Consider the following 19,944-nt stretch of genomic DNA (forward strand, 5'->3'; position numbering starts at 1 on the left):
TGAGTAAAGGCCGGGGAATCTGCCAGCCCTGGTGCGAAGCAGCTGAGATGTGTGTGCACAGGTACCGGTCAGAGCGTCAGTACTGTACATAAACGTTCCTATGCTTGGGTTTTCTGTACTTTTGAGTGTGTACACCAGAGTTGACTTGGGCATAGTGCTTTTATTCAGCCAGGCTGCTGTTCACCTTTGGGTATGTAGATGTGTACAGTCTGCTACAACTTGCAGCTTGCAAATCCATCCATTCACAGAGGGGATACTAGGGTGAGCAGCGCTGTGGACACCTATATGTTGGTACATGCGAGTGCATATGTTGTATGAGTCGTGTGTGGTCGTGTACCTGCGGCAACAGATGCTCATATGCGCGTATGTCCATCAAGGCCTTGGGCAGGTTGAGAGGCGCACACAGCCTGGAAAATAAGGCCAGGGAGACCCGCCCGCCCAGTTTCCTGTGCCCTCCCAGGAGCCATCAAACTAAGACTCATCTCCCACTCCCGGATTTTGTCCGGGGTCACGCAAGGCCTCAGCCTCCCGCGGCGCCAAGAGAGGCGGGGTGCCACACGGGCAGAAGCCCAGACGGCAGATCCCTCCTGCAGCCTCGGGGGCCAGCCCGAGCTGCGGTGTCGCAACCACACCGGGGCCCCTGCCGGAAGCGGAAGCCGGCCGGGGAGGGGGCGGGAGTCGCTGCGGCGGCGGTCTCGGCATGCCAGGCCCGGGGCGCCCCGCGGGGGCATGCGCGCCACGCGCGTGCGGGGCCGGCTGGGCGCCGGGCGGCACCCTCCCAGCTCCGCGTCTGTTTACCAACAAAGTGCCGGCGCTCGGCGGCGACGCATTCCGACGCGCTGAATAAGCCGCCGGCGCGGGCCGCGGCTGCGACTCCCCAGCAGGTCGGTGGCGATGGCACCAGGATCAGCGCGCCGATCCCACGAACGCGGGCTTGTGGCGTCCCGGCAGCCGCCGTGCCTCGCCCACTGTGCAGCTCCCCTCGCCCCTTGCGCATTCCAGGCCGGCGACTCCCTAGCGTTTCTGCCACCGTTACCGAGGTTCCCAACTGCACCCCTCTCCGAGAAGCTAAATGCGCCCGGAGCGCACGCATTGTCCCCCTCCCTTTTCCCCACCAAGGGCTGCCCCGGGGGCGGGTCCCAGCGCCGGGCCTCCGTGAGGTCACCGCTAGCCGCAGCCAATCCGTGGCGTTCAAGTGGGCGGGGCCCCCGTCGGGGCCCGGGAGCCGAACTGGATGCAGAGGAGGGGGTGCCCTATGAATTTAGGGGGGTGGGGGAAGCCATGGGGGGTACCCACCCGGAACCCCTTTCCCAGGCGCGCCCTCTCCGCTGGAAGAGGCTCAGAGAGACACTTGCCCCAGGATCTTAAGTGTGGGGGCGGCTGCCTGGGGGTCTTGTCCGGCCTAACGCCTCAGGCTCGGGAGAGTTGGCGGCGGGAACGAAGGACGTGCGGGGCCATGGCCTAGGCCCCTGGGCTTCGGCTCGGGCCGCAATGACCTCTTTGCCCTGCCCCCTCCCTGGCCGGGACGCCTCCAAAGCTGTCTTCCCGGACCTCTCCCCCCTCCCGTCGCTTGGCCTCCTGCCCGCAACCACAGCCTCCCCCGATTTGCCCTATTCCGGCCCGTACGGCCACCTCCTGTCTTACCCCTACACCGGGCCGGCCACCCCCAGCGACTCCTACCTGCCCTGCCAGCAGCCCGCGGCGCCCGCTCAGCCGCTTTGCGGCCCCGCCGAGCACCCGCAGGAACCGAAGGCAGGTAAGTGCGACCGCGGCGGCTCGCCCACCTGTGGGGTCTCGCTCCTGTGCGCCCCGGAATTTCGCCCTCGCCTGGCTGGACGCTGCTTGCGGGATTCAAACCTTGCTCGAATTCACGAGTAGGGGGAGGGTAACGGGATAGGCGGGAGACGGGGTGGGGGGGCGGTAGGAGGGGCGGGGGCGAGTCGGTCTCGATCTCCTTTCCAAACCGACCTGGTTTCGATTTGCAGCCGCGTGAAAGCCGGCGGCGTGAGGGCTCCCCCTCCCCCAGCAGCCGGGCTGTGTGCACCCTCGTGTAACGGAACACTGAAGCAGTGCAGCTGTGGGGGTGGGCGCCCAGCCTCCCGCCCCTGCCTTCCCTCCCTTCCCCAGGTCGACCCGCTGCGCGTTGGTCTGGTTTTAGAAAGGAGTGCTCGGGCCAAACCCTGAGACACAGAACCGCAATCTTTGCTCTCCCTTGCCGCACCGGCGGGCTCGCAGACCTGCGCATGACCTGGACCCCCACCCTGGCCTGGCAGAATTTGGGGCATCGGGCCCCACCATGCATTGCTCTCAGAATGTAGCCACAGGCTGGGAAAGCGGCTCTGGTCTCTCCAAGGCCACCTCAGCCTTCCCGCTGTCATTTCCACCCCCTTGCCTTAGTACTTGGGTCTCTAGTTCCCATTGCCTGGAGCCAAATTGAGCTCCTGAAACAGTGCTCCCTGAGAGGCCTCAAAGAAGTCTAAGAGCTGGCCTCTGTTCCCGGCACTGGGCTCCAGGCCGCCAGCTTCCGCCTGCCCCATTGTACACATGCAGGAGTGCTTGGTAAACTCTTGGAGATGTTTTCTTGTGTTCCACTTCCCACAGCCATCTCGCTGGCTCCAGCTTAGACGGCAGGGCTCCTACACTCCGTGCCCTGCACCTCGCTGTGCACCTCCACTCTATGGCTGCACACCACCCACCCGGTGACTTGGGGCCAGCCAGTCCAGGACCCAGCGGTCCCTTCTCTCTCCCCGGTCACTCTGATGCATGGTCACAGCCAGGAGTGCCTCTAGGATTGGGGAGCTTCCCTTAAATTGTACACAAGGAGGAGCCGAGGGAGGCCTACAGGCAGGATGTGCAGGGGTCAAGGACCCGCCTGCTTTCCAGGCTCCCGGCCCTGGCCCATCAGCATCAAGGCAGGAGAGCAGGAAAGAGGATTTTTAGGTTTAGGTTTTCCCCCAGCGCCCCGGGAAAGGTTGGTTAACTGCCTTTTGTGGCAGAGCTGGGGCTGCCTCCGCAGGCTGTTGGAGAGGACGGGCAGTGCGAGGAGAACCACGGGATAAGTTTGCACAAAAGGAACCTTCCCCTAGGTATAGGCGAGTTTGGTGTGTTGTGTGTGTGTGTTTGGGGAGCGGCTTGGAGATAACACGACCTTGCCCTTCAGAGACGCATTGGCTGTGGGGTAGGTGGTGGCGTCCTGTCTTACACCTCCCCTTTGTTCGGTGTAAGGACGGCGCAATGGGGAGTCAGGTTGCTCGGCAGACTTTCCCGGGTCCAGCGAAGCACCGCACGGACACACAGCAGTCCCTGGATCGGCCAGGGGCAATTTCTTCGCCAAACTAGGGTGCTGGGCCCATTCTAGCATGAATGATGGGGATGTGACAGAGCTTGGGGGTCCTTCTTTTAGCCCCAGTCTGTGTCCACCCCAGCCTCAGGGAAAGGTTTAGCTCCAAGTGAGCGGAGCCCAAACCGTCCAGCATTTGTGCCTGGAGGGAGGCCCTGGGGCTCCCTTATCTTGACAGGGCAGATCCAGTTGTGACTTGCTGCAACTGGTGCGACGGGCGGCAGACTTCGAGGGGGTCTCGTCCTGGAGTTCAGAAGTGAGGGTTTGCCCCGATGGTGCCAGAGAGGCACGGTGGTCGCCCGAGGAGCAGCCAAGCCCGGAGTTTAGAGCAGTGGCGTGGAAGGGACAGGCGCGGGCGGGAGCGGAAGCCCAATGGCTTTTCTGGGAATTGGCTGAGGCAGGGGTCGAACGGGGTGGATCTGAGAAGCCCGCAGCGCCTGGGGCCTGGGTGAGGGATACGGGGGAGGTGAAGGCAACTGGAAACCGCGCTGGGGACCTGGCTGTTTAGGGAGGGAGAGGGCGTGCTGTCGGCTGGGGCAACGGTGGGGCTCGCCCGTGTGGGACGCGGTGCACGCTGCCCTCAGCCTGCCCGCGGTTCCACCGTTTCACGCACTCCACTCCCGTCCGCCTGAGACAGTCTTTGGGGTCCCCTGGAGTGGCACAGGTTTGGGGAAGAGTGGACCCCCGCCCCCACACTCTGGGGCATCAGGCTGTCCACAACTGAGGGCCGTGGAGAGAGCGAGGCGGGCAGGTAGTGACCGGCTCTCACCGTCCTGGCCCCCAGGGATCCCCAGTGCGCGGGGATCAGTGGAGGATGGGGCCGCCCCCGGCATCTGGAGTCCCTGACCACCGGGTCCTGTGAGCCAGCTGTCATTTTTCCTGCAGGGTGCGCCTCGGGAGAGGGCTGGCCCGTTCCAGCGGGCGAGGCCACGGCAAACCCTGGGGGGGTCACTTTCCACGCTCTGACACTGGCCTTCGAGGCCCGCAAGGCTGAGCCTCTCTGACTCATTCCCATCTCGGCAGCCGGAGGGTGCCACGCGGACACTCTCTGGGGCCTCTGAGCTTTGACTTTGCCTCCGTGCGCCTGGAGTGCCCTGCCCCCATCCTCTGTGAACCTCAGCCCGGCCCCGCCCCACCCCAGGCCGGCTGCTCGGCACCCTGGCTGAACTCCGACCTCGCACCGGGGATGCCCCGTACCCTGGCTCTGGTTCTTGGCACTGCAGACCCAGGGCAGATGAGGCTCTGTAACCGTCCTACCCATTGCCATCCCCCCACACGCTGTCTGTGCTGCTCCCCCAGACTCAAAGCCGCCGCTGTCCCTGGAGTCCTCGGAGCCCTCAGAGCGAAGCCGGCAGGGCCCGGCCAAGAAGCTGCGCAAGCCCAGGACCATCTACTCGAGCCTGCAGCTGCAGCACCTGAACCAGCGTTTCCAGCACACGCAGTACCTGGCGCTGCCCGAGAGGGCCCAGCTGGCAGCACAGCTCGGCCTCACCCAGACCCAGGTGGGGCCAGTCCCATCCCTGCGGAGCTAACCCGCCCCGGGTGTGCTCTAGGAACTCACAGGCCCCCGGCCCCGATGTCACACTCCTCCAGGGAGTGTTCAGAGTGGGGGACACGGGTTAAAAGGCAGGACATGAGGTGCAGGAGGGTACGCCAGGCAGGGAGCACCGGCTGCCAGCTCAGAGGCGGGAGCTCAGGGGACCCCCGGCGCTGCGGAGGACTCAGCTAGTGCTCCCCAGCCTCTGCTCCCTGTGCCTGGGTCTGTTTGCCTTCGGTGGAACCCTTCCAGGCACACACTCCTCATCTCTCATTCTCTCCTCCTTTCTCCTCAAAGGTAAAGATCTGGTTTCAGAACAAACGCTCCAAATACAAGAAGCTCCTGAAGCAGAACTCTGGGGCACAGGAAGGGGACTTCCCCGGGAGACCCCCTTCCCTGTCTCCCTGCTCCCCACCCCTTCCATCCCTCTGGGATATGCCCAAGGCAGGAGCCCTGCCCGAGGCCGGTGGCTATGGCAACAGCTTTGGAGCTTGGTATCAGCATCACTCCGCAGATGTCCTGGCTCCACCCCAGATGATGTGAGTCCCAGGAAGGGTGGGTCACGCCCCCAGCCTCCTACAAAGCCCAGGACCCTGCCCACCTGCACCCCTCTGGGCCGGGAGGAAACCAGCTCCAGATGGGTTTTCTCGGGGGAGGAGGAGCTAGAGGAGGAAAAGAGGTGGGTGGAGTTCTGTCCCCCTGACCCAAACAGCTAAATCAAAGACGTAACTACTGCTCCCCCCAACACCGTGGACTGGACACCTTCCCTCCAGCTGGACCAAGGCTCAGGTGAGAGTCCTGCAGCTCTCCCTGCCCCTCCTCCCCCAAGAAAGGACTGCAGCCCCCACCCCCACCCCCACCCCCACTCCAGCCTGGGGGTGAAACCAGGAGGCAACTTGGAGTATTTTTCCAGTGTGTGTGCCTTGGGCTTTGCCCAGCCCATTTGTGAACAAAAGCAAGGCGGCCATCCACAGCCCTCACAGTTAGACACTACGGGTTCCACCCAGCCACACACTAATTTGCCTGGTGGTCAGCCCATGAGTCCCACCCCCAGTAGCTCTCCGGATGAGGATGCTGGGCCACGGGCCTCCTGAAACAGACCGCCCTCCCCGAGTCTCCCTGTTGGAGTAGATACTGGATCCCGTTGTCTGCGATTCACCGGGTATTTATGAAGAGTCCATGCCCCCTCACCCCAGCCTGACAGCTGTCAGACCCCTGTGCGCACCTCTTGGAAACCCAGGAGGGTGACACTTTGGGGGACCTGAGGACAAGCAGGCTGCAGGTGCAGGCACTCCGGAGTGGGCACAGGGCCCCAGCACTTTGGCCTCTCCCAGTCTCTGCCCGAAGGAACTGCTCAGAGACATAACCTACCTGACTAGCATCCATCAGCTCTCAGATGTGAGCTGGCCAAAATTAAAGTTTGTACCAAAACCTAGGCCCTGGATTGGAGGTGTGTCTGTCTCCTGATTTCCTCTCCCAGACTGACTTATCCTCCCCTGAGCCAGCACTCAGAGGCAGTGGGTTCTGGCTACACCTATGCCACTGGCTTGCTCTGCGATTCTAGCTCTGGAACCTTCTAGCATCGCCCATACTGTCACATGCTGCAGTGTAAAACAAAAGATGCTCACGCTGGGAATGACCAAGGAAGGCCTGAGTGATCCTTGCTGGCAAATTCTCTCCTGGCCCAGTTCTGGAGGGAGCTAGGTACTGCCCCACCAACAGTGGGGGAGAAACCCTGCTCTCCTCCGGGAGAAGACACGCCCACTGAGCCACTCAGCCCACCTGGGGGAAGTAGAATGGCCTCAGCCCCACCATGGTGGGGAGGGGGAGGGAGGAAAACCCGAGAAGGGACTAGAATTCTCCATCCAACACGCATTTGTACAGCCTCTGCTCTGTGTTAGTTCCGGGGATACCAAGGCAGATGCCCCAGGCTAACAGGGAGCCAGAAAAATGAACAGTCATTTGTGTGGCAAGGGCAGAACCAGGGCTCCCCACCACACAGACGGCACCCCAGGGGCTAGGGGAGCTGTGGGGGAGGTCAGAGCACCAGGGCCAGGAATAATCCAGGGAATCCAGCTCAGCGTGGCCCCAGGGGGTGGGGGAGGGGCTCCAGTTCTAGGCAAAAAGCTCCCAAGAGTTGAATGATTTCCCTCCTCCTGCCTAAACCTGTTCTTGGGACTGCAACTGGGGGCTGTCTCCCTCTGAGTCCAAAGCCCACTCAGGCACTGCTAGGAAAGCCCAAATTGGGGTTACATGTAGGACAGAGGGGGTGCAATGTTCCCTGGAAGCCGCCACCTCCGGACCCCCGCAGCCAGCCCCTCCTCTCCTTGCGCCCTGTCAGTGGCTGCCCCCTACCCCGCAAAACACAGGCAGAGGGGTCTCTCGGGGATGCAGATGACACAGATGGGCCAAAGCAGTGATGCAAGGAACTCCAAGAAACTGAGGGTACCCAGAGGAGAGGCACCGCCCCGTTCCTTCCCCCTATTCCTGCCCCGCCCCCCTCACCCCATCTCCACCAACCGTTGTCTGTCCGTGGCCGGGGCCGGGTTCCTTACCTGGGTCTCTGCTGAGGCCACAAGCCCTCAGGGCAGCTGTTCCCTCCCAGTGCAGGTTGCACACTCCCCTTTCCACAGTCCTGAGATAAGATCTACCGCCCATCTCGGAAAGCCTCCAAAGGCGAGATTAATTGGACAGCCCAACACGAGTCGCATCGTTAAAACAACAGCCCAGGTTGTAAAGTTGCGAAGCAGCAGGAGTGTAATTACTCTCCCAGCCAGAGGCCAGCGGAGCTGACTGCGCAGTGTGTGTGTTGGGGGGAGCTTCTTTACCCCCATCACCCTTTCCGGGGGAGAGGGGAACAGGAATCTCTTTTCCACTTGGGAGTTGGGCCAGTTCCCCTGGGATTCCGGGAGCCCCAGTGGAGGAGACGCCCCACACCCTGGAAGAAGCCCTGCTGGGAAAATTGGGTCTGCAGGGAGGGAGGGGGAACCAGACAGTCCCAGCCCTGCTGCCTGCTAGCTGTGTGACTTTGGGCAGGATACTGAACCTCTCTGAGATTTCGTGTCCTGCCCTCTAAGACAGGAATACTAATAGCGCTTGTTTCGCAGGGTGGTGGTGGTGATGAAATGGGATAGTGCTTGTAACACGCTTGACACGGTGCCTGGGTCGCGGTAAGCGCTGAGCAGATGGCGGCGTTCACGGCCGCATTTTTGATTATCAGGGAGGGGAGGGGTTAGGGAGGAGGTGAGTCCACGCTGCCATCCATCCATTCACCTCTCGCCTCTGGCAGACCCGCCGCCCACGGGACTGGAGGCGGGACTCTGCGCACGCCAGACTGCGCCCTGGAAGAGGCCAGAAAACGGGGACCTGCCCTGGCGGACGTCCCAGACACACGCTGGTACCTCTGAGGGGTCAGCCACACCCGGAAAGGGACTGGGGCGTCCCTCCTGCCGGGGTCACTGGCCTCCCCTCTCCCGTAGACTATTTCAAGACCTGCTCCCCATTCGCTCCCCCAACGAAATGAGATTCAATTAATTCAATTAAAGCAATTTTGGAAGCAGCTCCTGAAGGCTTTCAATGTGAGATAATTACAAGTAATTTGCTGCCGCGAAGAGGCAAAGGGCACCCGGGGTCTGGGGGAGACGGGGTGGCCCCCTCCCCACCCAGCGCAGGCGGCTCTGGAGGGACTCGGCACTGCAATCTTTAACTGCCCTCCTATTGGCCAAATTACTTGCAGGTGGGAAGAGGGAGACTGGGGGTGGCGGGGGAGACACGGGAGTGACAGAAGGCCCCTCCTCCACCCCAAATCCGTTGTGCGGGGTGGGGGTGGGCAGCTGGTGGTTCCCGACAAAATGTCTGCATAGCCACAGCAGCTGATTACTCAGCTCCAACCCTCATTCGAGCTTGGATGCCTGGACTTGCCCTTGGGATTGAATCCAGAGGCAATGGAATGTTATCCGGGTAGCTGAGGCCTGTGTAGACGGGGCCTTGGAGATCAAGGACTTCCCCCAGAACTTAGGAGGGATATGGGGGGGGGGGCGAGAGGAGGATGACAGTGACTTCCTGTTTCCAAGGAGCTGATGAGACCCTTCTCTTTCCCCTCGCCCAGCTCTGCCTGGTCTCTCATCTCAATGCCTCCCTGATGCTGGTGGCAGATCTCTCTGGGATTTCGGTCCTGGGGTGGGGGCAGGGGGCTGAAGCCTGTGCCTTCCCCAAGGCATCCTACAGGTATTTTCTACCCTCTCCTGCGGTAACCCTTTCCTTGCCAGGTCTCTCTTGGCCTGGGAGGAAACAGAAGGGAGTGGTGATGGAGTTGAGAGGGAAAAGAGGTAGAAGCTGGAGGCAGGGGCTGAGGCCGGGTGGAGATGGGCTTCCAGCCTCTGCAGAGATCTTGTGCCTGCCCACAAAGGAGCTGGCTTTTAAGGGCCTAGGTCCTTCTTTACCTGGGAGCCCCTGTTCCAGATGAGAAACATTTCAGAGGGGCCAGCGTCCTGACACAGTGGGTTAAGCTGATGCTCGCGATGCCGGCATCCTGTATTACAGTGTAGGTTCCAGGGCTGGGTGCCCCACCTGCGATTCAGCTCCCTGCTCGCGCACCTGGGAGGCAGGGGAAGATGGACCCCTATGGAGTTGCTGGCTCCTGGCTTCAGCCCGCACCAGCCCCAGCCATTGCAGCCATTTGGGGAGTGAACCAGCGCATGGAAGATCTCTCTCTGCCATCGCTCTGCCTTCCAAATAGATAAATATCTTGTTTTTAAATGGTGATCAAAGAGAAAAGGTCTTTGATCCAAAGTATTCCTCTTCCCCCCTTGCCTGCTCCGGCTCCTCTCAATCCGGCAGGGGTGAAGGGGAGGGGTTCTCCCAGTTCTTTTGCCCCAGCCCTTCTCTGAACCCCTTAGCTCTTGGACCTGGGGGACCCCGGGGTGGGGGAGTTCCATCAGAGTCCCTGGGCTCCTGCTGGCCCCTCTCTTCCAAGATGAAACGCTTCCAGGGACAAGAGTGGCCTCCTAGCCATGCCTCCCCTTCCCCCTTTCCTGACAGTCATAAAGGAGGCCCACAGCTCAATATGCAAATGCTCCCCCTCCCCCAGATGCTGGACCCAACCACGCAGGCACCTGGACAAGATACCTGCGCAAGTATTGCACAGAGGCTGCACAGGCAGGCAGGCACCCGGGGGAGGCAGCGCTGCCCAGAAACACACAGTGCTGTGTGCATGAGGCAGCCCATGGCTGTGCCCGGATCATACACAGGGCAATGCACTCGCTGGCCTTGACTCTCAAGAACCAGATGCCCAGGGGCTTAAATCTAGGCGGACACAGACAGAAGCACACATGGAAATACACACATTAGGGGTGGGAGTTTGGCATGGCAGTTAAGACGCTGTTTGGGACGCCTGCATCCCACATGAGAGCGCCTGGGTTCAAGTCTCAGCTCAGCTGCCAATTCCAGCTTCCTGCTAACGTACACCCTGGGAGGCAGCAGGTGCCGGCTCCAGCAGCTGGCATCCCTAACTGCCACATGTGAGACCTGGCTTGAGTTCCTGGTTCCTGGCTTCAGGAATGAGCCAAAGGATGGGATCTCTCTCTCTCTCTCTCTCTTTCAAATTCATCAATTATTTAAATAAAAATTTCAAAAAGAATAGACTGGCACCCCTGTGTGTGAGCACAGGCGTTGAGGGAACAGACCTCACCGCTTCCCTCCTGTTTTCGGGGAATACTTCCCGGGTGAGCAGCCAGCAGCCCAGGTTTGTTATGAAGACTTGATTTCTTTTGTCTCACCCCCCACCCCACCCCTCCAAGGCCTTGCCTGCTCCTCTCACTAGGAGAGCTCATGTCCCCCGCCCTGCCCGGCACATCCCACTGCTCCCAGGTGTGGCCACAGGTCCAGCTCTGCCTCAGGATCCTGAAGGCTGGCTAAAGGGGGGCTTAGGCGGCCCCACCTTGGACATCTTTGCTGATCCCTCCGCTCCTCTGCCCTGACAGGCACCCAGGGAAGCAGGAGGGGGCCAGGGATCACAGGGTGGTGAGGGCAGCACTGTTTTGGAAGGCAAAGATCTGGATCTGCTTGCTATGTGACTTTGGGCAAGTTGCATCCCCTCTCTGAACTCAGATAATCTCTCCTGCTAAGTCTTGGCAGTGGCAGTGAGGGAGGGTGCATTAATGTGTGTCTATTAGCACTTCCCACTCCAGTCTTGTAAGGCAGACCCTGCCTCTCCCATCAGGTTCTGCCTCCCCCCCCCCCCCCCCCGTCGGATTGGATGCAACCCGCAGCTCCTTCCACCCCCATGCTCTGAGGATGGGAGGATACATCCTGGGGGTTTTCCTGGGGGTGGGGGCATGTCTGGCCAGCAGAGTTGGCCCAAGCTTCCTCCACACTCCAAGCTTTCTGATTCAGCGCCTCGCAGTACCCCGGCCTGGAGGAGATGACTTCATAGCCAGGGCGGGTGGCGCTCTGCGGAGTACACATGGAACATATGCCTCGTGGCTCCGTGGGCATCAGTCCCTTTTACACTGCAGCTGGTTTGGGGTCAAACTAAAGAAGATCCTTCTGCCAGCGAGAGGGGCTTTACTCTGGCTGTGCCCTCTCCTCCCCACCCACCCACCGCCATTCCCGCTATAAGCCAGCAAGGATGCACAAGCCAAGTGGTGAGGTTGGGCTGGAGGCACAGGGGCTGCATGACCCCCAGGGTGTGAGGTTGCCTGGGAACCCCCTCCACCTGGAAGCTCTCCCGGGATCACCCTCTCCATCCTGTTTTGCATATTAACCCCACCCACTAGGACTTGTAGCCCTCCCCAGAGGCAGGTTGCCAGACAGCAGAGCATCAGCCTCCCCTCTCAGACTGGCGGCCCTAGGGCTCAGTGGTTCCTTTCTCTGCCTGCTCCCCCCTCCAACCCTGATGTGCCACCTCTCCTCAGGGTGCAGGGGCTCAGCACCCAGGGCTGATCAGAGGGCTGGGCGGGGGCTGTGGCTTTGCCTGGGCTCCACCCTTTTCCCCGTGGCCGCCAGGCCCTCCACAGAGCAGCTAGACCCCTCCTCTGGGCAGGACTGGGAGCTGCTTTCTCCCATCTCTGCAAGCCGGGGCCTGCTCAGAGCTCCTCCCCCCAGTCCTGGAGCCGCCGGGAATGCTTCGCTCCGACAGCTCCTGGGGGAAGCCAGACTGCTGGGGCTCCTGACAAGCCTCTGCCCAGCCCCTGTCACATTCCCCGCGCCCAGGGGGATCAGCTGGAGCCACCGAGGGAGGCTCCTTCCACCCTGCTGACCCTGGAGCTTTGCCCCTCATCTCAGGCTCCCCCCCCCCGGGGGGGGCCTCCCACGCCCAGTCACCCTGGCAACCACATGTGAGAAAGAAAAGTTACTGTCAAAAAAATCAAACTTGACTCCTCCTCCAGAGAGACTTCACGGATTGGCGCTGTGGGATGTAGACGCTCAGCTGTGAGGCCTTGGGCAAGTCGCTCTGTACGGCCTCACATCAGCAGCAGGGAGAATGAGTAGGGCGGTGCCTCCCAGCGACTGGGCGACAGGGAGAGCGCACCCCTGGGGAGCAGTGAGATGGGGTTCCCTCACCCTGGCCCTTCCAGTTCAGTGCTAGCTTCCCCTCCATTTACCTCTGCTTGCTTCTATCCCCAGGAACACAAAATAATAAAGGGCCAGCTTCCTTTTTTTAAAGATTTATTTATTTGGAAGGCAGAGTAACAGATGGACAAAGAGAGACAGAGAGAGAGATCTTCCATCTCTGCTGGTTCACTCCCCCAAATGGCTGCAACAGCCAGGACTGGGCCAGGCCAAAGCCAGGAGCCAGGAACTCCAACCAGGTCTCCCACATGGGTGACAGGGACCCAAGTACTTGAGTCATCATCCACTGCTTTCAGGGAGCTGGATCAGAAATGGAGTAGCCGGGACTTGAACCCACGCCTCAGTATGGGGTGCCATCTTCCCAAGCAGAAACTTAACACACTGCATAACCATGCGCACCCGGAGAGCCAGTTTTTGGCACTCAAGTCCAAGTCTATGGTGAGTTGGGTGCCTTCCTTCCTTCCTTTTTCTTTCTTTCTTTCTTTCTTTCTTTCTTTCTTTCTTTCTTTCTTTCTTTCTTTCTTTCTTTCTTTCTTTTCTTTCTTTTCTTTCTTTTCTTTCCCTCCCTTCCTTCCTTCCTTCCTTCCTTCCTTCCTTCCTTCCTTCCTTCCTTCCTTATTTATTTAAAAGGCAGAGTTACAGGGAGGCAGAGGCAGACAGCGAGAGAGAGGTCTTGCATCCACTGATTCACTCACCAAATGGCTGCAACAGCCGGAAATGTGCTGATCTGAAGCCAGGAGCCAGGAGCTTCCTCCAGGTCTCCCACGCGGGTGCAGGGACCTATGGACTTGGGCCATCTTCTACTGCTTTCCCAGGCTACAGCAGAGAGCTGGATTGGAAGTGGAGCAGCCGGGACTTGAACTGGCGCCCATGAGCGGGGGCTTTACCTGCTATGCCACAGTGCTGGCCCCAGCTGAGTTTCTTAGCTCTTCTGTACCTCCCCTTCCTGCCCTGGAAAATGAAGATGGTTGCAGGTGCTTCATGGAGTCCCTGTGGGACTGACCGAGTTAAAACACAAAAGGCATGAATGGCAGCAAGGATTTCTCATTACCAGAATCTCCTCTGTCCAGTAGGCATCCTGCCCAAGCACCCCAGTGCCCCACTGCTTTTCTCTGCTGGGACTCTCGGATCCCACCCTGCAGATTTTGAGGCTGGGGCACCTGCGCGCAGGGCCCTGGCACGGGCGGTGGGCTGGGCAGAAGATGCTGTGTGAGGAGGGGAGGAGGCTGTGCCAGAGGCTGGCTAGAGGGTAGGGACATCTGACTGTGCTCCCAGAACAGCCCCCGGACACGCCATGCACAAAAGGCACCTGAAGAGGTGCGGCCACCCCGTGCCTGCTCGCTCAGAGCTAATGCAGACTCAAACCAGGCTTCTGACTTCTTCATTCATGAAAGACCGCCCTCCCCCCCACCCCACCCCAGGAACTCCAGATCCCTCCAACTGGACTAAAAAGCAGAGAGAAAATATTTCTTTTGGGGTCACGTTGGCACCCCATACCATAGCGCTGGTTCAAGTCCTGGCTGCTCCGCTTCTGACCCAGCTCCCTGCAATGCACCTGGGAAAGCAGCAGAGGATGCCCAAGTGCCTGGGCCCCTGCGCCCACGTGGGAGACCCAGATGGAACTCCTGGCTCCTGGCTTCAGCCTGGCACAGCCCTGGCTGACTTGTTTTGGACTCAAGAAGTACTTTCCTAGTAGAGAGAAGAGCCTGTAGGAGAGCTGCCCTCCTCCACAGAGAAAGAAGGGTCAACTTGGGGCCCCTTGTGGGTGCCTACAGTGCCCACGGCCACCTGGAGGGAGTCCTGACTGCCTACGGTTGATGTGGGCAGCACTGTGTGTCGAGTTCTCATCACCGTGCCAAGCTACGTGCTATGGCCACTGTACGTGCTATTTCATTCTCTCAGCAGCCGGCGCTGTGGCATAGTGGGCGAAGTCCCTGCCTGTGAGAGCCCCAAGCTGTCGCTTTCAATGCCACATCCTCTATCAGAGTGCTGGTTTCAGTCCCAGCCGCTCCACTTAAGATCCACCATCCTGGGGTCTGCATTGTGGTGTAGTGGGTAAAGCTGCCGCCTGCAGCGCCCCTGTCCCATATGGACGCCGGTTCAAGTCCTGGCTGCTCCTGTTCTGACCCTGCTCTCTGTCATAGCCTGGGAAAGTGGTGGAAGATGGCCCAAGTGCTTGGACCCCTGTACCCTTGTAGGAGACCTGGAAGAAGCTCCAGGCTCCTGGCTTCAGATCAGCTCAGCTCTGGCCATTGAGGCCATTTGGGGAGTGAATCAGCAGATGGAAGACCTCTCTCTCTCTCTATCCCTCCCTCTGTCTGTAACTCTACCTCTCAAATACATAAATAAAGTCTGAGAGAGAGAGAGAGAGAGAGAGAGAGATGTGATTAGCTCCATTTTATGGGTGGAGGAAAGTCAGGCTCAGAGGGGGTGAGTGCACAGCTTCAGTTATCTCATCTGTAAAATGGGACAATAATGGCCCTGCCATTGCCAGGCAGTTGTGAAGATGAAATAAGACAGTGCCCGTGAGAGCTCCGGGTGTAGGGCCCAGCACACAGCAGGCCCCCAGTCAGCCCTTTCGGTGCCCAGCCCTTGGCAGGACCTGTCTGCCCCCAGCAGCTTTGTTCTGCTCTGCCTTCCAGCCTGGCCCCTGCTGACTCCCTCATTCCAGCTGAGGGCACCTTACCCTCCTCCTCCCCATCAGGGTGCTGGAGCCCAGGGCAGGCCTTGCTGGCCCCAGGGGCGGGCGTGGGACTGTGCCACACGCACTGCATGAAGCGGCCAGGCAGCCCGTGGGAAGGGCACGCTGTTGTCACCGCCGCGGTTGTCCTTTGCCAGGTGCAAGGTGAGCTGCCCGGAGTGGGGGGCCGCCCCGCCCCCGCACCAGCTAATCCTCCAGGGTGTGGAGCAAGCGCCCTGCTTATTCAGCAGACACTTCCAGTCCTGCGCTGCTTTGCCCCAGGACACAACCCAGGAATTTGGGCCTCCGGGACCCACCCCGCCCAGTCCCCTCCTTCCAGGCTGCCCTGGGCTCCTCCGCCTGTCCTTGGGCTTCCCACCCCGGCAGAGAGAAGCAGGGAGACTCCAGACCCTTCCTCCACGCCTCCCCGGGCTCTCCTGGCATCAGCCGGCCTGGTCCAGACCCCCTCTCAATCCAGGCAGCCTCCTGGCCTCTGCAGCCGGCCAGGCCAGTGGAGGAAAAGCAACGCAGGGGCTTCTGATCGCTGGGGCCAATCTGCTTGCTTCCAGACGACCTCTTGGTTCTGTGAGGGTTTATGGCCCACTCAGCTGTACCTGTCCAGGGGCTGGCATTGAGCCGTGGGCTCAGCCGCTGCCTGTAACACTGGCATCCCATAACAGTTTAAGTCCTGGCTGCTCCACTTCTGATCCAGTTTCCTGCTAATGTGCCTGGGAAAGCAGTAGAGGATGGCTTGAGTCCTTGGGCCCCTGCACCTGTGTGGGAGACCCAGCTGGAGTTCTAGGCTCCTTTCTTCGGCTTCAGGCCCTGCCCATTGCAGCCATTTGGGGAAGGAACAAGCAGAGGGAAGATGTCTTTCATTAAACAAATAAATGTGTACTGAAGAGTCGACAACAAAACAGTGCCTGTCCGGACGTGGCCTGGCGGACGCAGGGGAACCCGGTACTCGGAGCACCTGCCTCTCTGTTGCTGGGTGCGCGGGCGCAGCTGACAGTCTCTGGGCCTGCTTCCTGGTGACTGGAGGAGGCCACACCTGCCGAGGGTGCCATCGCAGGCAGCTCAGGGGCAAGCATCAGGTGCTGGGCCTTCCTCCTGTGGCCTTGCCTAAGGCCCAGCAGCCTGGAGAGGGTGCAGCTCTCACACAGCCCTCCTCTGAGGTCCCCGGAGCCCTCTACCTCTCCACCCATTCATTCATTCATGCACGCTTGCGTGCATCTGGGGCCCACCGGATGTCCTGTATTGCAGCTTGTGCTTGGTGTCCAGTGAGGGGGACAGGGCAGTGTCCAGGTGAACACTGTCCCTAGTTCAGCTCCTGTCCCAGCTCTGCTCTCAGGGACGCCTTGGGATAAAAGGCGTTTGACGGTCCCCCCACCATCCAGCCTGTGGCCCTCTCCAGGGTGAATACAATGGTTCCATGTGGTCTACGCCCATGCGAGCTGAAGCAAGGAAGCAGGTGTTACCCAGGCTCTGCCCCTGCACGGAGCCGGCAGCGGAGGACTGGAGAGAGTCACGATGGGTGGTGGCAGTCACGGCTGAGTGACAGGGGAAAGGCTGGGGCTGGGGACCCAGGTCAGAGTGCCGGGAAGCTTTCCCTCTTCCGAAAGTGACCTGCAGGCCTTCTTGCCTCAGCCTGCTCCTGCAAGCCCCTCCCCCACTCTCTGCCACAAGCCCCGCTCCCCCCCCCAGGGGGGTCCATGGCCGTGGTCCCCCTGCCCCCTCCCCTGGGGCCCAGGAAACTCAGCTCCAAGCACTTTTTGGCTTCTGAGTCTCGCAGTCGCAGGCTGCCGGGTGGTTGGTAAACAGCTTATTAAGGTGATTAACGCTGCAATTAAAGCTGGAAAAACAGAGACCAGGGTGCTGGCTGCAGGTTCCCCCTGCTCCTCCCCCTCCTCTCCCCTTCCCCTCCGATCCCCTCCGGGCTTAGTTGATGCAACTCTGAGCCCTCAGCTGCGGGCCTGGGAGCCAGAGGTGGGGAGGGTGAGCAGCAGGGGTCCTTTCTCAGCTGCTCAGGGACCCTCCCCCATTCCCCTGTTGTCCTGGACCCTGTGCTGGGCTCTGCAGGGTGGGAGCAAGCAGCAGAGAGGGTGCAGTGCTGAGGGCGTGGCGTGTGGAGGGCTGGGAGTCCTCCAAGGAGGGACCCCAATATAGCGTTCCGCTTTCCCCAGTGAGGAGGGCAGGGGCTGTCTCCCCGCCATGAGCCAGGGCAGCTCCCAGCACACCTTGGGGGACCCCCAGCCTCTGATCCTTGTCTGCCCCAAGGAAAAAGGGTTTGGGGACCTCTGGATCCTGCCCTAGCTGCTGTTCCCAGGCACCCCGTGGAGTCCTAGAGGGGGGATCGCTCCACAGGGGGGGCCCCAGGGAGTGTGTTCCCCAGCCTGCCAGGCTGCTTCCATCTCTTTCAAGGCATAACTCAAACGCCGACTCTCCCACGCTGCCGCCGCCTTTCCAAGCCTCCTTCTCACCTGCTGCCAGCCGCACCTGCCCTCTCCTCTGAGACTCGAGACTCGGTCCAAGTCCTCCCAGGTGGTGTCAGGTGTGCCTGGCTGTGGCCACTCCCAGCCCAGGCTCTGTGCCTACCTTCACTAGGCTTTGGTCATCTGTGGGACCACCGGGGCCTGGCATACAGCAGGTGCTCAGAAAACACTGGCTGATTTGTTCTTTCTCGCTGCACCTAGAAACGGCTAGGTAACCACTGTGGCAGGGGCAGCCAGAGGTCTGGGTCTGAGTCTGGGGTGTGCAGGATTGGGCAGGGCAGGAGGCGAGGCGGGGGGGGGGGCAGGAATGGCCTCTCTCCTGTGGTCAGCAGCAGCAGCCACTTCCATGCGCTGAGCAGGGCTGCCCCTGTGCTTGGTACCTCGGTAAGCATTTTACTCGCATTATCCCATTTAATTCTCACAACAACGTGGCTAGGTAGGCAGCATTATCCCCACATTACACACGAAGAAACCGAGGAATGGAAAGGTTAGGTGACGTGTCCAAGGTCAAAGTGTTGGAGGCAGGACTCGGATCTGGGTCAGCTGACTCTGGCGTGCACATTCCAGAGCTTGGCGTTCAGCTTCTCCTAGGACCAGCCCAGGGGAAGCCGCAGCGCAGGCCCTCCCCCTGCCATTTCTCCTCCCAGGGAGGAGGGCGGGTGGCCGGGTGGGCGGGGCCACAGTGGCTCCCGCATCATCCTCAGTTGAGATACAGAAAAGCCCATGAAAAGTACCCATTCTCCAGACAGACCTGGGTTCAAATCCCAGCATGTCCATGTGAGTGTGTGTGTGTGTGAGTGTGTGTGTGTGTGTGTGTGTGTGTAATGTGACCAGCAGAGACGGAACCTCTCTGACCTCAGTTTTCCCTTCTGAAATATGGGCACTTTACCACACACCTGCCAAGCCATTGTGAGGCTCACCTGTAAAGTACCTGGCGTGGAGCAAGGGTTTAGGAGATGCCACCTGTCCCGGGGTTTGGAGAAGAGCGACGCTTTTCCCAGGACTGCCCCTCTTCCTTCCCTTTCTGCAATGGGCGTGGTCCAGAAGCACCTGGCAGCTCCCCACCCCAGCCCCCTCTCCCGCACCTTGCCTGGTTCCCCGGCACAGGAGCCCTCACCCTCACCAGGCAGGTGTAGAGGGCAATCTGACAGGCCTGGAGGTGAGGAGAGGAGGAAGGGGAGGTCAGGGGTGGGGCTGACCCCGCAGGAGGTCACCTGGGCAGTTAATCCAGCCTGACAGCACCGGGATGAGCCGGGAGGAATTAGGCAGCTTACAACATCCTTTCATCCCTAGCTACCCGCCCAGCCTCCCTCCTTCCTTCCTCTCTCTTTCTGCCCTTCTTCCCCCCTCTCCCTCCCCTTGCTGGCAGCCCAGCCCTAATAAAATGCAGTGTCTCCAGCGAGTCTGCCGGCTGCTCCTGCCTGCACGCAGCCCTCAAACCCAACTGCCCGGCTCAGCCCCGCCTGGCAGCTGCCACCTTAACTCTTGCCAGCCCGGCTGGCGTCCGTGGGCTGAGGGCCCTCCTCCCTTCCGCCTCCCTCAGGGCATCAGGCTAGGGGAGGAGAGGGCCTGCTTTCTGAGAGGGAGGAGAAGGGTGGCCTGGGGAGGGGATGGGGGGGTCCCGCGAGCTCTGCCAGGGGACCCCAACATCTGTGTGGCCACCACTGTCCAATCCACCCCCGCTGTGAGCTGGAGACCACCCCCCCCCCCAAGCCTCCTCATCTACATTCTGCTTTGTGCCTCTCAGCAGTGCCAGAGGCCACCAGGGTGGGGATTCTTACTTCTATTTGACAGATGAGGAAACCCAGGGCCCGCCTGGGAGGGTCCGGACTGAGCTGGGTCACCTCAGCTGCTTGATCTGCTCGACTTTTTCCATCACACGCGCTTCCTCTGCCGTGTGTGTGTGTGTGTGTGTGTGTGTGTATGCACCTGTGTCGGGTGAGCTGTGTCTCTTGGAGCATTCCGGCTTTGACTGTGTCCTTTGGGTGAAGCTGCTGTGCCTCAGGTGTGTGTGTCCAGGGCTGTGACAGCAGGCAACAGTCCCTTGGTCTTGAGTGAGTGTGAGTCTGTGTGTGTCACGGTGAAGAGATGTGGGTGTCGTGGTGCGCATGTGCATTAACTCCAGTGCGTGGATTTACACCGGCTCCCCTCCGTGCCAAGACATGGTGGCACTCACACAGCCTCCCATCTCCCCTGCCCTCTCCACATCTCATCTCCCCGGGCTGGAGTTCAGCACCTGGAGGAGGAGGAAGGCAGCACCGTTGGTCCAGGTAGTCCACAGCAGCAGAGGCAGCAGGGCTCGGACCCATGGCCCATTGGGACC

The 19,944-nt window shown here is 60.6% G+C and overlaps 1 protein-coding gene across 5 annotated transcripts; it reads left to right on the top strand.

Annotated features, from left to right (window-relative positions):
- Nucleotides 1-684: 684 nt before the first annotated feature.
- Nucleotides 685-8,432, top strand: DLX4 (distal-less homeobox 4). Of its 5 annotated transcripts, XR_011383275.1 has the most exons (7): nt 693-1,756; nt 4,640-4,842; nt 5,175-5,416; nt 5,590-5,666; nt 7,488-7,679; nt 7,985-8,047; nt 8,167-8,213. XR_011383275.1 is itself a non-coding variant. In XM_070060027.1 (5 exons), exons 1-5 carry the CDS (start codon nt 1,492-1,494, stop codon nt 8,282-8,284), a joined length of 726 nt encoding a protein of 241 aa, XP_069916128.1. In that variant the 5' UTR covers nt 685-1,491; the 3' UTR covers nt 8,285-8,432. The 5 variants fall into 5 exon arrangements, 3 of the variants coding, with proteins under 3 accessions (XP_069916128.1, XP_008269537.1, XP_002719344.1); XR_011383276.1 differs by lacking the exon at nt 5,175-5,416 and having other exon boundaries at nt 689-1,756; nt 8,167-8,218; XM_070060027.1 differs by lacking the exons at nt 5,175-5,416; nt 7,488-7,679 and having other exon boundaries at nt 685-1,756; nt 8,167-8,432.
- Nucleotides 8,433-19,944: the final 11,512 nt, after the last annotated feature.

This window comes from Oryctolagus cuniculus, chromosome 17 (assembly GCF_964237555.1).
Source record: "Oryctolagus cuniculus chromosome 17, mOryCun1.1, whole genome shotgun sequence".
NCBI lineage: Eukaryota > Metazoa > Chordata > Mammalia > Lagomorpha > Leporidae > Oryctolagus > Oryctolagus cuniculus.

What these genes read in the sequence shown, in the direction of transcription:
- DLX4 (XM_070060027.1), top strand. Translation starts at nt 1,492, where the DNA reads ATGACCTCTTTGCCCTGCCCCCTCCCTGGCCGGGACGCCTCCAAAGCT. An exon ending in CCCGCAGGAACCGAAGGCAG is followed by an intron (nt 1,757 to 4,639) that starts GTAAGTGCGACC and finishes CTGCTCCCCCAG; the next exon opens with ACTCAAAGCCGCCGCTGTCC. An exon ending in GACACGGTGCCTGGGTCGCG is followed by an intron (nt 8,048 to 8,166) that starts GTAAGCGCTGAG and finishes CGCCTCTGGCAG; the next exon opens with ACCCGCCGCCCACGGGACTG.